At 48.5% G+C, this 14,820-nt stretch overlaps 1 protein-coding gene across 1 annotated transcript in view; it reads left to right on the top strand.

Moving 5' to 3' along the window:
- NRG2 (neuregulin 2) overlaps window positions 1-14,820 on the top strand; it is an 84,661-nt gene that overhangs the window by 23,516 nt on the left and 46,325 nt on the right. The window contains exon 2 of the mRNA XM_009081857.1: window positions 3,389-3,560. Within this exon, the coding sequence (XP_009080105.1) occupies window positions 3,389-3,560 (172 nt within the window). The remainder of the gene's footprint in view (window positions 1-3,388; window positions 3,561-14,820) is intronic.

The raw sequence follows: 14,820 nt of genomic DNA, 5'->3' as shown, positions 1-14,820 counted from the left end.
TAAACAATACGAGCAAAAACCAGGGGAAAGTCTTTGGCTGGCAGAAAGCAGAGGCATCAGCAGTTAATGGCTCTAAATGAGGATTTTTGTGTTTTTCTGAAAGATGCAGGAATTACAAAGTGGTTGTAATTTACCTGAGTCATAGGTAAAGACTGCTGCCAAGGGCAGCCCTTCCAGGAGACTAAAGCCAGGCTTCACTTTTGACCAGGGAATGGCTCTGGATGCTGTGTCCCAGGCTTGGGGCTCTGCCTGCCCTTCCCACACTGCTGTCCAAACACAAGCCATGCTGCAGTGCAGCAGCAAGGGCACAGATGTGCTGGGTGTCAGGGAGCACAGCTCTGCTCCTTTGTGCACAGCACTTTGCCCAGACACAACCCGTAATATTTCTGGATTATATTTCCTTTTCACTGCTCTGTCTGATTCAACTGGTGAGTTACAGTCCATGAAGTCCATGAAGTGTGGCTTGGAGCTGAGTGCACTCTCCCTTTCCCTCCTATAGTGAGACACCAAAGACATGGCAGACTGGGGAGGAAAGATGTTCTCCCTTTTTCTATGCAGGACTCTCTGCTGCAGGGGTGCTGTGTGGTGTGTAATTGTCAGCTCCATCACTCCTGTGCCTGGCATGTGTCTCTTTGGACTTGTCTAGGAATGTCATAGAATTTATCACTGGTGGCCAGGAGCACAAGGTGTAAGAGGTGCAGAGGTTTGGGTGAGATGTGATTCACCTTAGTGGGGAGGAACAAGAGAATAGAGATCTTGAAAGGTTTCCTGCTTGGTGTCCTTGGCCCTCTCCTTCCAGAGTCTCCAGGTTTCTGGGCCTTGCCCTGATCTTGCCAGCATTTTGAGGGAGAGGGGCAGGGCTGACACACCTTTCTCCCAGGCCATCCTGTCTACTTCATAATTCTGCAGACCACAAGGCTGGAAATAACATGAAGCAGATGCACCAATGCCAAGGTCAGGACCTTCCCAGTATTTAAGGTGTATGTATACTGTTGGCATGGTACAGGGTGACCTCAGGCTACAATAGGAGCCAACTGGCACACACATTCAGACAGAATAAATATTTGACAGACTATTTCTCTATTCCCCAAAATGACCCCTATAAAAGCAAGGTCCTGTTTACCTTCCTGGCTCTCCATGCAGTGTTCGGAGAAGAGACAAGCTCTCTTCTCCTCTGCTTTCCTGCTCTTCTGGGCAACCCATTTCCAGGCAGGGATCAGGGATATGGGCTTCACAAAACCCAGGACATTTTGGATTTTCACAGAACTCCTGAAATTTGGAGAAAGTTGAGATAATTTTTGGTCAGAAGTCTCTCTGTCTGTGCCAAAGCACAGTGACCTGGGAAGCAGCGCAAGATGTCAGTGTGCAGCTTGCAGCGATTGCCTGCAGCTGTCCAAGGGTTTTTTGCACTGTCCCTGTCCCATTAGAATCATGGAATGGTTTGGATTGACCTTAAAGCTCATCTTGTTCCAACCCCCTGGCATGGATTAGGACAGTTTCCACTTGCCCAGGTTGCTACAAGCCCTGTCCAACCTGGCCGTGAACACTTCCAGGGATGGGACATCCACAGTTTCTCTGGGCAACCTGTGCCAGTGCCTCAGCACCCTCACAGGGAAGAATTTCTTCTTAATATCTAATCTAAATCTGCCCTCCTGCAGCTTAAAGTCATTGTCCCTTGTCCTATCAAGCACACATGCAGCTCTCCCCATCCTGCTGCCTGTAACACAGGTTTCTAGGGAGCCTACAGAGAGCTTGGGCATTAAAAAAAAAAAAACAGTAGGGAAGAATATTTGGTGGCTTTTCCTGTTTTTCCCTTGGTGTGCTAAATGTGCTTCCTGCATCTTCAGTTTGCTTCTGTGCTGTGGCACTTGTGGGGCTGCATAGCTCAGGGGCAGTGGAAGGTCTGATGTGCCTGGGACCAGACCTGCCATGTTACCCACCCATGGTTCTGGGAATGCCTTTCAGTCACTGTGAGCTTTGCTTGGGTAATTCCTTGTTACCCTGAACTGTTCCATTTCTGTCTGTGTTTGTGTCTTTTCTACTAAGGACAATTTAACTTCTCATTCCCATGAGGAATATGAGAGTCCTCAGAACTTCCTATCACAGGAGCATATGCCTGATGATCTCTATGCTTCTTATTTTGTATAAGATCCCTTTTGGTGAAAGCAGTCTTTAAATAATACCAACCTACCATACCTTAGCGTGGCGTGCAGAACAACAGGAGACATATAAATGTCTGTAAAATAGCAATTGCTCTAATGAAACCCATCCAGTTCCTCCACCTTTGACTGCTCTTCCATATCACAAGATCAGAATGCATGAGGCAATTAGAAGTTGGTTTGTGCATATTAGACAGAGGAAATGCTCTATCTGTTACACATCTTAGCCAAGGGAAACCATTAGTACCAATATTGTTACGGCAAAACCAGCAAGTTGCTGATTTCTTTTTTAAGGTTAACACTCAGAATGAAAAAGGGAGCTGGAAGAGTGCAGAGCTGTCAGTTGAAAGAAAAATTACAAGCCTGCTAATCCTTTCTTGTCAGGTTTAATATAAAGCCTGGCAGAGATTGATAAGAAGTGTCTCCCTCTCTGTCTGATGTTCCAGGTGCATTGTAAAAATCACCTCTCTGAAACACCCACATCCAGAGCCAGGCTCCAGCCTGGGAAGGCTGCTGGCCAGCCTGATACTGCTGGCCTAAGACCATTTTAAATACCTATATCCTTTCACTTTTCTACTTGCAGCATGAAGAATGGCTGTCTCTCCCCTCTTCCTTTAGACATGCAGGTTTTTATTGCAGCCTCTCAGTGGCTGTTGCCCTGCTGCTGCTGTTGTGCAGAATGACCTTTTGTCTTCACAGTGAGCATGGAGCATTGCTGGGGGACAGGGGACCACTCCAGTAACCTGTCTCTCCTCCTTCTGTAGCAAAACACTCCGTCTGGGTTTGGTGGGGCTCTGAGATTAGCAGCCACAGAGGTCATGTAGGTGTCAATAATCAGCTGCAGCAATGGCAAGGTGCAGGGAAACAGCCTCCCAAGAGTTTGAGCTCCTGTGTGGTGGGTGAGCCTGGAGAGCCGAGCAAACCCCTGCACTGGCAGGAGACATGGGGGTCCTGCCTGCATGGAGCCATCAAGTCTGGTCATGTGGAGCCTCCAGACCCAGGGCTTCCTCCTGTTCCCCTCATAGACATTCCTGGCTCCATGCTCCTTCCCTGCCTGTGTGCTGGTTTCCCCTGGGCAGCCGAGCTGGCACACAGCCCCTCTGCACCATCACACGGCAGTGAGGGCAGCAAATGCTGTGCCCAGGGCAGGGGGCTCAGTGTGCTCCCACTGTGTGTGCACAGCCTTTGAAAGGAGCAGGTCTCACCGTGTCTCGTTTCTCTTTTTGTAGCTGTTCCTCCGAAACTGAAGAAACTGAAAAGCCCAAATGTTCACGTCGGTGAGAAGATTTCCCTGAAATGTGAGGCGACTGCTGGAAACCCTCAGCCATCCTACAAATGGTTTAAAGATGGCAAAGAGCTGAAGAAGAGCAAAGACATCCGGATCAAGTATGGGAATGGGAAGTAAGTATGATGTGGGGCTGCTCTGCATCTGCTCACTGAGTGTCTGGGGCTGGGGACTGACTGGCTGGAGGTGCTGCTGTGCTCCCCAAGTCACTGCTGAGCAGCACTCAGAGGCTTCCTCAGAGCTGCAGCCTCGTGCTCAGCCCATTCACCGTGCCTGGGAGTGAGCAAGATTCCCAATGTCCACAGAGAATAGCGAAGAGAGGAGCAGGGTGTGCACAGGATAGGTTCTGGATTTGTAGATGTGGCTCTCCTTGGGTCAGAGTGGCATTGGATACCTGAGACACATATTCAGCAACCTAGGGAGACAAGGCTTTCCCTGGTAGCTGTGGGCTGGTTGTAGGCAGCTCAGGTTATCTGGGGTGACTCCTGCTCTGTGATTAGGGGTTTGGATACAGAAGCTGTCTAAACTAAGCAGTTGCCCCATCAGCGGGCCTGTGGGAGGAATTGCTTTGTCCTCTCCTGAATTTAGGTTGACACAGAAGTATCTAAGGCCACTGTAAGGATCACAGAATGACAGAATTGTTAGGGTTGGAAGGGACCTCTGGAGATCATCTAGTCCAATCCCCCTGCCAAGGTAGGCTCACCTAGAGCAGGTGACACAGGAATGCATCTAGGTGGGGGTTGAATGTCTCTAGAGAGAGAGACTTCACACCCTGCATGGGCAGCCTGTTCTACTGCTCTGCCACCCTCAAAGTAAAGAAGATCTTGTCATGTTGAGAAGGAACTTCTTTTGTTTTAGCTTATGGCCGTTACTCCTTGTCCTGTCACTGAGCACCACTGAAACGAGTCTGGCATCATTCTCTAGATATCTGCCTGTGAGATATTTGTATGTATTGATGAGATCCTCTCTCAGTCTTCTCTTCTTGAGACCAAACAGGGCTGAGATGCGAGAGTATATCATGATACTCTCTGATTAGGGACCACAGTTACCCGTGGAGACCTTGACTCATGCAAATCTTTGCATTGCTGCATCCAGGGCAAGCTCCATCGTGGCTGCCCCGAACTCCCCACACAGCAAAGCTCTTGGGAAACTGCTCTCAGTGAGTGTTGTCCTCAGGACCACCTCATTCAGGCAGTGCTAAAACACCTGGAAAAAGAGGGTCCAGTGACGAAGCTAAGAGGTTGTCACTGGGAATTGATTTAAATGGATCCATGTTGATATTTTTTCAAGGTCAAATATTTATATATGATGTATCTTAAAATTATTCCATAATCACTGACTATGCTTACATTCCTCGCTCCTGACCTAGCCAGCAACAGCCATCCTGTAAGTGCCTGACCCTTTGGAAAACTTGAAACTAATTCTTTGCTAACAAACATTTTATCTGAGTGTGTGAAAAATAGCTCATCATGGACTTGATAGAGTATCAGTTTTTAAAATTAGAAACCACTGAAAAATCAGTTAGAAAAATTAGTCAAGTGCTCTAATTTACTTTCAGTCCTGTTGAGTTTGATTTCAGAGTCACACCCAAGATGGTTGATCTCCTTCACAATAACTTTAGGATCTGTGGCTGTTTTGGGATGAGACATTGAGGTGGTCAGTGGAATGCTTAGGCTGGAAACACCAGCAGATCCAGGATAACTGGGTGCCATCCACTGAGGGAGGACTGTCTGGGCTTGCAGGTAGCAGAGATAGGGCAGAGCTGTGTCTGCCTCTTTCCTCTGCTGCCCTTAGTGCTTTGTGGCCCTTGTCAGTCTCATGGCCTTGGTTGTTTATCAATGGGTACTAGAGCTGGGATGCCCTGGAGAGATGTCTGCACCACCCACTGTAGCTGGGTGTGGGAAGCCTGCCTGCCCTTCCCATGTGGGCACTGCATCCCTGCAGGCAGGCAGGGGTGTTGGGGATCTGTTTCCCTCAGAGCTAGAGAGCAATCACCCAAGCCAGACACCCAGCAAAACTCTCCAGGGAGTGATCCTGTCACAACACTTCCCTGCTATGCTCCCAGATATCACAGTCCTTCCTTGCCTCCTGGTACCCCATGGCCTGCACAAAGCTGTGACAGGAGTGCATCCCACCCACAGCAGTGCAGGAGGAACACACACTGCCTGGGCCAGGGGCAGAAACATATGGAAGAAGGTTGATCCTCTTTGCTCAGGATGCTGCTGTCAAGTTATAATTTTGCATTTACCAGTTTCCATGGCAATATGTTGGCTCTCAGCCTGCCGGTGACAGGCCAAAGATGTGTGCATGTTGGAAGGGCTTCCTGCTGGCAAAATAAACCCAAGGATAAACATTTTAAAGAAAGCTAAGCCTCCTCTGGTGTCTGAGGCCCCTTCAGCAGCAAAGGTGTGAGCACAACGTGTCCCTAGAATCACTTCCCATCCCAGCTTCTGCTCCCTGCTGCCATTAAAACATGCCAGTAATTGGAGAGGTTCCCTGTCTGGTGTTGGAACTGAGGGTCAAGGGAGCCCTTGTGGCTTTGACATCTCTGTTAAGTATCTGGTGGGGCCAAGTGTAGTGGAGGGACATGGGATATGGGTGTACATCATTACTTCCAGCATGTTAGGAGGGGACTCCAGGGAAGGATAAACATCCTAAACTGTAAAGCTCTGAAAGGAAATCTTACTCTATGATGATTAATTCAAGAATAATGGGGTTTATACATCTGGCTCCACTTAGAGATAATGCTGGTGTCCAGATAATCCTCTGCTCTTCCTTTCAGTTCAGAGTGGGGGTTCCAGAGGGCCAGGAATGGAGCACTAGGGAGAGGCATTCATAGAGAAAGTGCACCAGGCAAAAAGCTTCTCAGACTATGCAGGACCTGGCCAGGTGCACAAGATCCTTTCTTTATAAGTGTAACCCAAAGACCTAATAGAGTTCTCTGCTGGAGCCAGGCAAAAGGAGCCCTCAGGAAGTAGAGGTGTTGTCCACGGTGTTTTCCTTGGCTCTGAGAGTCCCTGGCAGAGCTGAGCACAACTCTGCACTGGAATCTGTCTGCAACTCTTCTATCCTTAGCATGCAGAGGGATAGGATGGGAGACAAGCAGAACATGGTTGCCCTCTGTGACTCATTCCTGGCTTTCCTCCCCATGTGTTTAAAGAGCCTTGAGGTCTCTAACTAGAAAGCGTGACTGAAGCCTTTTTTTTTTGTGATCGAGTTTTCATCTGATCCCTAGAATAGGAGATCTCTTTGAAAATAAGGACATATATGATGTAAGGAGGAGAGGAGCAGTTAACTGCGTGTCAGCTCTACAGATTTTCCATCAATCATCTTCCTACTTTTTTAAACTTACTGGCAAAACTGCTGGTGCCATCAGGCAAAGGAGTCCAGGTTTTCGTTTTTTTTCAATGGATATTTGCTAGAGGGAGGGGAACAATTCTGATCATCCTTTCTGAACTGCATGTTCCATCTCTAATTAGTGACAGGCTGGGGCAAGCCTGCCTTGCACAAAGGGGAAACTTCTCTTTAAGGTGGAAGAATTTATTGGCTGGAATTTTATCTCCATCTCAATTTAAATAAAACACAGTTGATGGGGAACCTAGAGAAAATACCCAGAAATTGCCTGCGGTAGTGGAAGTAGAGCATAGTGAGTGGCTCTCCCTCTGAGCTGCCAGAGCGATGCCCTGTTCAGCTGTGTGTCTGAGATCTGATTGAGGCCACTGGCTCCCAAGAAGTTCAGGTTGGGTTTTGACTCTGACTGTCCTGGCAAATGGTCAAATGCCAGTTGCGGAGAAAGCCAAGGGAGTTTCTGTTTGCGGAGGTGTAGAGAACATTCCCCATCTGAAGCCATGCTCAGGGCTCGGCCTGACACATCTAGATCTTCAGCTGGAGTCTAGGAGCCTGGTAGTCCCCCAGCTGTCCTTTCAGCCCCTTCTCTTTGTGTGCTCTTTTACCAAGGGAGATTGCTCGGGTGATGAAGTAGGCATATCATTAGATTGGAGAGGGTTGGCAGTTCAGTTTGGGACAGGCTGACCATATGACATCCCTTGGGAGTGGTGTCCTACTTTCAGTATCACCAGGAATCCCTATTGTTAGTCTGTAAGTGGAGCCAAGGGATACCCTCCTCTCCTGTTTCTGTACAGTAGTCCCTCAGGCGATGCCAGTTGGAGCAGATTCATTGCTGGGGTCTTCCTTGTAGGGCTCCCAATTGTAGATTATTCCCCACCCACAATGAATGGGGCTGTGGTCTTCCCTGTACAGCTCACTGCACTGGAATGAAGGCAGAAAATAATAATAATGCCAAAGCAGCAGGGGAAAGAGAGTGCCAATAAAGATAAATGATTTCCTAATTAAGCCTGGAGACAAGGAGGGGCAAAGAGGACTGTTGAAGCCTTGTGGGAGCCAGAGTGAACCCAAGCAGGCTATACCACCACTCTGGCAGAGGTCTTTGGGCTGACATTTTTAAACAAAGGAAAAGGCTCATTTGACAATGGATCTTGCAAGAGCAATTCCAGATGCCTTGAAGCGAAGACTCTTCTCAAGCACCGGTGTTGTTATAATCACCAGGGGAGCTGCTGCCTTGCTAACTCTCACGATGTCATTATAAGCCTCCGATATTTGGGATTGGTTTTAGCTGCTGAAGGCACTTTATTGGAGGGGGTGCAAAGGAGAGCATCTCCTTTGTTTGCCTGTTTGTTGTTTTAGAGGAGATGATGGACATCATCTTGGCCAATGCACCTGGGACTGAACCAGGGAATTTGAGAACTGAAAGGAGAAGCAGTTGGGTCTTGAGCTTGAACAATCCACAGACTTTGTAAGCTGAGGCTCCTGAGAGAGTCAGGGAATGGGCATTTAATCAAACTTGACTGAATTATAACTGCTAACAAGTTATGGTCAGATGCTGGGCTGCTTCAGTTGATGCTGTGTGCAAACTTAGAGGTGGAAGGAGCTTTATGTGCCTGAAATTTTGTGTGGGTTTTCCAATGATGTTGGCTGCTTTAAAAAACATAAAACCCTCTCCCTACAGACCTTCGCCCACTGTGGTTGCAAAATGTCACAGATTAGGTTGAGGCCCTCATTGAGACATAAGCTGAAATCCCATTCATCCAGTTTAAGTTAAAATGCTTCGCCTTAGGGGATGAGGGCTGAGGCTGCTGGCAGTTCATCAGGGACGTGAATTTGCCGGGTTCCCCTTGTACTTTTTGCATCAGACACTGGTGAGGATCTGTGACACAGATCAGCTGCAGAAAAATTACTTGGGGAGAAAAGAATGACCTGCATCCCAAAGATTCCAGACTCAGAAAGATGACCCAAAACTATGTTTTGCAGGGATTTTGGAGGGGTAGTTCCCTGCCCATGTGAAGGTGCCATCCCTTTTCCATGATCTCTGCTCCTAGAAATGCTCTTTCCTGGTCTGAGTATTTGCAGCCTGGGTCTGCTCATCTCCATTCTTGGGCTCTGCCCAGGGCTACCCCCTAGACAGCTGCTTTTAGTATGACACTTCCCTCTCCTCCTCCCTTGATTCTTTATAACTAATTGGCTTTGCTTTAAAGGTCCTCTCAGGCCTTTCTCCCCCTTTCTCTCCATTCTTCTCAGAATCCCTTTTAGGGATTCTGGCAATCCCTAAAGTTTTGGTCCTACCTCTGATTTGCCCAGCATATCATCCTCCATCTAATACATGATACACTTCCAAACTAGGACATTTGTGCCTTCTCCTCAGCAGCACTGACACTCTCTTCCCTCCCCACCACAAGCTCGTGGTTTGGTTGCTGAGGTAGTGAGACCTGAGCACCCTGAGGGTGCATACCAACTGGGGGTCTTGTCTCTATAGTGAGGTCATACTCTCTTTGGGACAGCAACGTGTCTGTTCCACATTTGGTGCTGGGAAGTCCCTGGCTCTTGGGAAGCTGTTAGCCTGTTTCTGTGTGAGATCAGAGGAAGCAGGGAAAGAACCTGCTGGCCTCAGAGTACTGCTGCAGGATCTACATTTTCTTAAATTCAAATCCTGGTGTTGAGGCTGGAGGAAACATGCATGGGATGGATCAATTGCCGTGAAATCCAGGGACCTTGCACTGACATCATGTCTGAGCCTCGGCCTGAACCCAAAACTCAGCTTTTACGCATTTATTGATGTCATGCCCTGGCAGGTGCCACAGCCTGGCCTGGCACAAAGAGCAGCAGCACACAGGGGTTTGCCTCTTAACAGAGTGGCCACAAAGTCCGCTCTGGGAACTGGTGTGGCCACATGTGACTGCCTCTGTTGCCCTACACCTCCTCCCATTGCCAAAACATCCATGGCTGTCCAGCAATGTGGCCCCAGGTTGCATTTGAGGCTGGAGGGGGTTGCACAAGTGACCCTGCTCTTTGGAGTGTACTTATTGATCTTCTCCCCTCTTGTTGACACTGCCCAACCCAGAAGTGACTCCAGCTCTCACTCTGAGACCAGTGTCAGTGTCAGCTCTGCAGAGTGAGGACTGGTCGAGTCTTCCTCTTAAAATCAGCCTGTCCCAAGCCTGGGCAAAGAGAGACCACAGCACTGCTGAGCAGAGAAGGGGCAAATCTGCTTTTCAGGTTAGAACAGCACTTTAATGTCGGGGGAAAGGGGTAGGAGAGAGCAGGCAGAGGGGATCAGGGGTTGGTTGATCCTATTGTGAGCACTGCAAGGACATTAGCTCCCTCCATCCCGGCAGGTCAAACATGGAGCAGGTCAGATGGTGGTGTAGGGGGAGGAGGAAGGAGACCTTTGCCCACTGCAGAAGGGATGATGGTCGAGCTGAAAAGTCCAAACCTTTCTGTCCTTACCTCTCTTGTTTGATTGCTTTGCTTGAGGATATTTTCCCCTCCTTTCCCATTTGTTGTTTCTGTAACTAATACTGAGCTGGCCAGATCATGCTCTGGAGCACACAGCAGCCAGCATAGGACACTTGTTTTTGTCAAGCACTGCAAGCATAGCTGTATTGCCCTGTTGTGCTCTGCTGAAAGGCAGGGAAGAGATCGGGTGGCTTCCATCTGGCTGTGCAAGGGAGAGGATGCTCCTGGCTGCTCCTGCCCTGCCAGACAGAGGGATTTTGCCATGGCCATCCCCACACTGCCCTTGCCTTGCAGTGATCCCTTCTGCCTGTTTTAAATCCCACTGAGTGCTGGGGAAGATGAATGTGTTCCCTGAGAACCTGGTGGGGCCATCAGTTTGATGGCTGCTGGAAAACACTTGTGGATTGTAAGCTGAAGAATTGGATATTCTGGATCTTCTTGCCAATCATTAACCTGCTCTCTGAGGGCAAATGCAGTGTGGTGCAGAGTGCCAGGACAGCACGTAGGCACCAATTAAAGCTCTGGCAGGATGTAAGCAGTGCACGTTAAGGTGATTGCTGGCCTTTCTGCTCCCTGCAGTGCTGCTGTGCTTCCTGCCACTGGCACTCTGTGCAAACAGAGGGGAGTGGAGTTAATGGGTAACCACAGCAGTGCATCCAGTGTGTCCTTTGCAAGGGTCATGTTTGGGAATTTCCCTTTCCTAGGATCTCAGGTGGGTTTACTATGTGCAGTGCTCTTCATTGACAATTTCAGGGCCACATATGGTGTAATCTCCAAATTCTCTTCATCAGCTAATTCCTTGACTTCTTCATTACTTATGTGTTAGCTACCCTATTTTTAGAAGATTAATAAAATACTACAACAGTAGTAATCCTAGAGCTATTCTTGTCCTGAGAGACACAGAAGTGGCTGAACACAGGGGACGCAGAGTCCTCAGTGTAGGTGTCTTGGAGGCAGCTCATGACAACTGCTCTTCTGCTCCCACGCTCTGACATGAGTGGCTTTGTGAGGAGATGACCTGGGAAGATGGTCCCATTTCCACTTGGCAGTAGGTAAGAGGAGAAAAATGATTCAAACTTGACCAAACTGCTGGTGGGAACATGACTGCTGTCATGAGAAGTTCCTGCTTGGCTGAGATGGAGGGCCTGTTTCTTCTCCTCTAACTGCACTGGAGGCCTCAGGGCCCAAGCTCGCATTTAGATGTCTAACTCAGATGTCTAAATTACAGCCGATGAGGCCAGAATTTGCCAGGATCTTTGTGTAGGTCCTGGCCAAGGGCTCATCTCCCTGTTTCCCATTGTAGTCTGAGATTGGCACTACAGAGGATGATTTACTCATCCCTCCAAACTGCCCTCTGGGGGACTCTTTTCTCTTGGCCAGAAAGGTATTTTGAGGGATCTTCTTTTGGCCAGGCTGAAGGTCTCCTTGTGAATCCTATCCCTCAGAGCTTGCAGACAACATATTCCCCATGGCTTATCCCTCCACTGGCACTACAGGAGATAATTAGTGCGTGGCTAAGTCATATGTGCTGAGGGTCAGGAAAGACAATGAGGCAGATTTTCCCCTGGAGTAAAGAGATGTCAACAGAGTTGCACTGCAGTGAAATGATGAGATCTGTCAGTGACCCTTTCACTGAGCAAACAGCCTGGGGCAGAGCCTTCCTCCAGAAGAGTGGCATCGTCTGGCAGCCAGACACCCTTGTGAACCCACACATTGGGCTCTCCCAGGGGCTGCTGTCCCCAGGAGACACATGGCCCAGGAGGGCAGCAGAAGACTTCATCCAAAACTCCTGTGCACAATGCAATTCCTTGGACACTACTGCTTGGTGTTTCTGTAAAATCTTGCCTCAGCCCTCATGAAGACAAAGTACCTGCACATGGGGCAGCAGGAGGAAGAACACAAGTTTGGAAAACTAATTTCCAAAGGAGTTTTGAGATATTTCAGTGGCACTTGGAGACAGTGAAATAGGACAAAGACATACTGGTTGTCTTTGGCACATACAGGTCAAGCAAGGACTAGTCTCTTTGACATCCTTCAGCTCAGTTCTTCCAGTCCACAGGCATTATCAATGTGAATTAAAAGGCACATGTCTAATTCTATGAAGCAAGGTATCTGGCTGTTTCAGTGCTTCCTGGAATAGGGAAATTCTCTTGACAGTGGCTATGCTCCACATTAAAGCTGGTCCTTGTCCCTACCCTTCATGTCTCTTCCCCCAGCTCTGTTATCTGACATTATACAGCACAGTGTGGAGACCAAGAGTGGTCACACCACTCACCTGGGGTATGAAGAGCAAGAAAAAGCTTTTGATTTTTCAAGGGGATCTTATAATCCAGGAGAATTTCAACAAACTCTGATGGAAAATAAAAATAAGCTCTTTTGACAGTACAAGCCTTGTGCATTAAAACAAAATAATCCCCTTTGGTTTCACCTTGATGCTGTTATGCTCTAAATGCCAACATCACTCTTTATTTTACTCACATTCCTCTCCAGTTCCAGGTAAAAGACCAAATGTCTCTTACCCTGTTCTTAGAGATGAATCTAGCAAGTGTGGCCCCTTTCATTAGCCTTTTGTGTCAGTAATAACTCCCTAATTTATATCTTTAGGACTTAAACCCTTTTCTCTGTGAAACATCATGTACCTAACTGTTATTCTAATGCTGTAGTGGATTTTTCCAGTTGCTACACCTGGTGAAATGTGCTGTGGATTGAGATTGTGATGCAGCCAATTATCATTAGAACATCTGTCCTCTGGCAGCTGAAGGCAGTGTGTCTGTCGATGCTTCCAGCTCTGCACTGGCAGATAGCCTCAGCATGCTTGGTGTGTGAGGGTGGTGTTTTCTATTGCCTCTGAGTTAGAGCCTTGCTCTTCCAAGCTGCTTTCAACCTGTGCTGCCTGCCTCTCCTCTCTGCATGGCAGCAAGAGCTGCAGCCTGTCCTAGGGACAGTTTGTAAAACAAATAGTGTGTTCTGGCAAAGGGGTTGAAACAGCTGGCAGAAAGTAATGGATGAGCTGGGGGCAAATCTTGGAGTTGCATACTGTAGTACCAGGAGCCCATCTCACCCCTCTGATGAGCATTTCCACAGCTGTCTCTGTGGAGGGAGTGGGAAACATGGTGCTGAACAGGGCACTACAGCCCATCAGAGACCACCCCCCACCAGCAGGAACCCATCATGCCTCCCTGCAAGGTGTAGAAACCAACTGCCACAGGGCAGCAACAGGCACTGGATGCCCTTAAGTGCTTTGCTGTCTCTTGGGTGCTGCTTAACTCCTAAGGCAGCACAGCAGTGAGGGCCACAATGCCCAGGGCTGTCACAGGTTGTGACAGTCTTGTCTAAGAGACTTGAGAACATTGAGAGAAGGGTATGGTGCTGGGAGTCAAGGCAGTTTTGCACCACTCTGGGTCAGCCTGCTTGTTTAGGCACCCATGTTGGAATGTGTTGGCCAAAGAAACTGCACAAATGGATTGGAGGAGACCTACAGTTAGAGGGATTCAAGAGGTCTTTGCATACTGTCAACATTCATTTAAAAATTGCTCCACATGTGGCCCCAGCTCGTGCAATTGAACACTTGACCGCATCCTGTAAAACAGGGCAGCGCCTGTATCCTGGGAGCCCTACCAAGTTGTCTCCAAGTGCTTTTAATTTACTAATATAACTAGTGAGATGTTCATGCTGTGTCCTTGTGCCGTGCCTCCCAGGAGAACAGCTTGTCAGGGTGTTAAAAAGACGCCAGTGTGCTTCTGTGAAGGACTTCCTATGGACAATGATTTGCACAGCCCAAACAAAAGTCTTTCTCGGATGACACGGGTAATATTGCAAGTATGGCCAAGGCTAATGATTATTTTCCACATAAATGGAATTTTATTTGCCTTCAGCCACATAGGCCACTGGGACCTCTTTCTAAAGCTGGCAGTGCTTCCAAGTCTCTAAATAAAGCAACTGTATGACATAGACCTGAGATAAAAGCTTGGGGTAGAAAGCAGAGAGAGATGTTCTCATGAGAGGAGCACCCAGGGTGGGTTTTGATAAGGTGGCTAAAATGGAAGCAAATGTAGTCAAACAGAGGGCCACTGTGGGAGTCCCACTGCGGTCTCATAAGTGGCATTCAGTGTGTGTTGAAGGCTCCTATAGATCTCTGTTAAACTAGGCAACAAAAGGTTCTGCCTATTAGTCAGAGACATCCCAAGGAATGAGTCATAGCCAGTGGGAAAGGCGATGCTCGCCTTCCCGCAGCGCCGCAGAGCTCTGCTGCAGAGCTGCTCCCTCTCCCATGGAGCAGGCAGCACAGCCTGGTAGGTGACACGGGCAATCATCCCGCACACCCTCTCCTGCTCTTTTGAGGCACTTCTGGCTGGTAAGATGAGTGTGCACAGCTCAGCCCCACATGTCTGTAGTCCATTGGAGTGTGTGTTTTTTGGGGAGACGAAGTGTTTGCCCTGTTTGTGGGCACAGATGAAGCTACCAGCTAGCTGTCCAGGACAAACCCTGGGGTTTTGATTTGCAGGCTGCAGAGGGGTGAGTCCCCTCAGGCCCCATGGGTGTTTTTGTTGATTGTGTGGTGCTACT

The sequence above is a fragment of the Acanthisitta chloris genome, unplaced genomic scaffold, assembly GCF_000695815.1.
Source record: "Acanthisitta chloris isolate BGI_N310 unplaced genomic scaffold, ASM69581v1 scaffold1079, whole genome shotgun sequence".
In the NCBI taxonomy this organism is placed as follows: domain Eukaryota; kingdom Metazoa; phylum Chordata; class Aves; order Passeriformes; family Acanthisittidae; genus Acanthisitta; species Acanthisitta chloris.
This window is presented reverse-complemented; position numbering and strand designations above follow the sequence as displayed.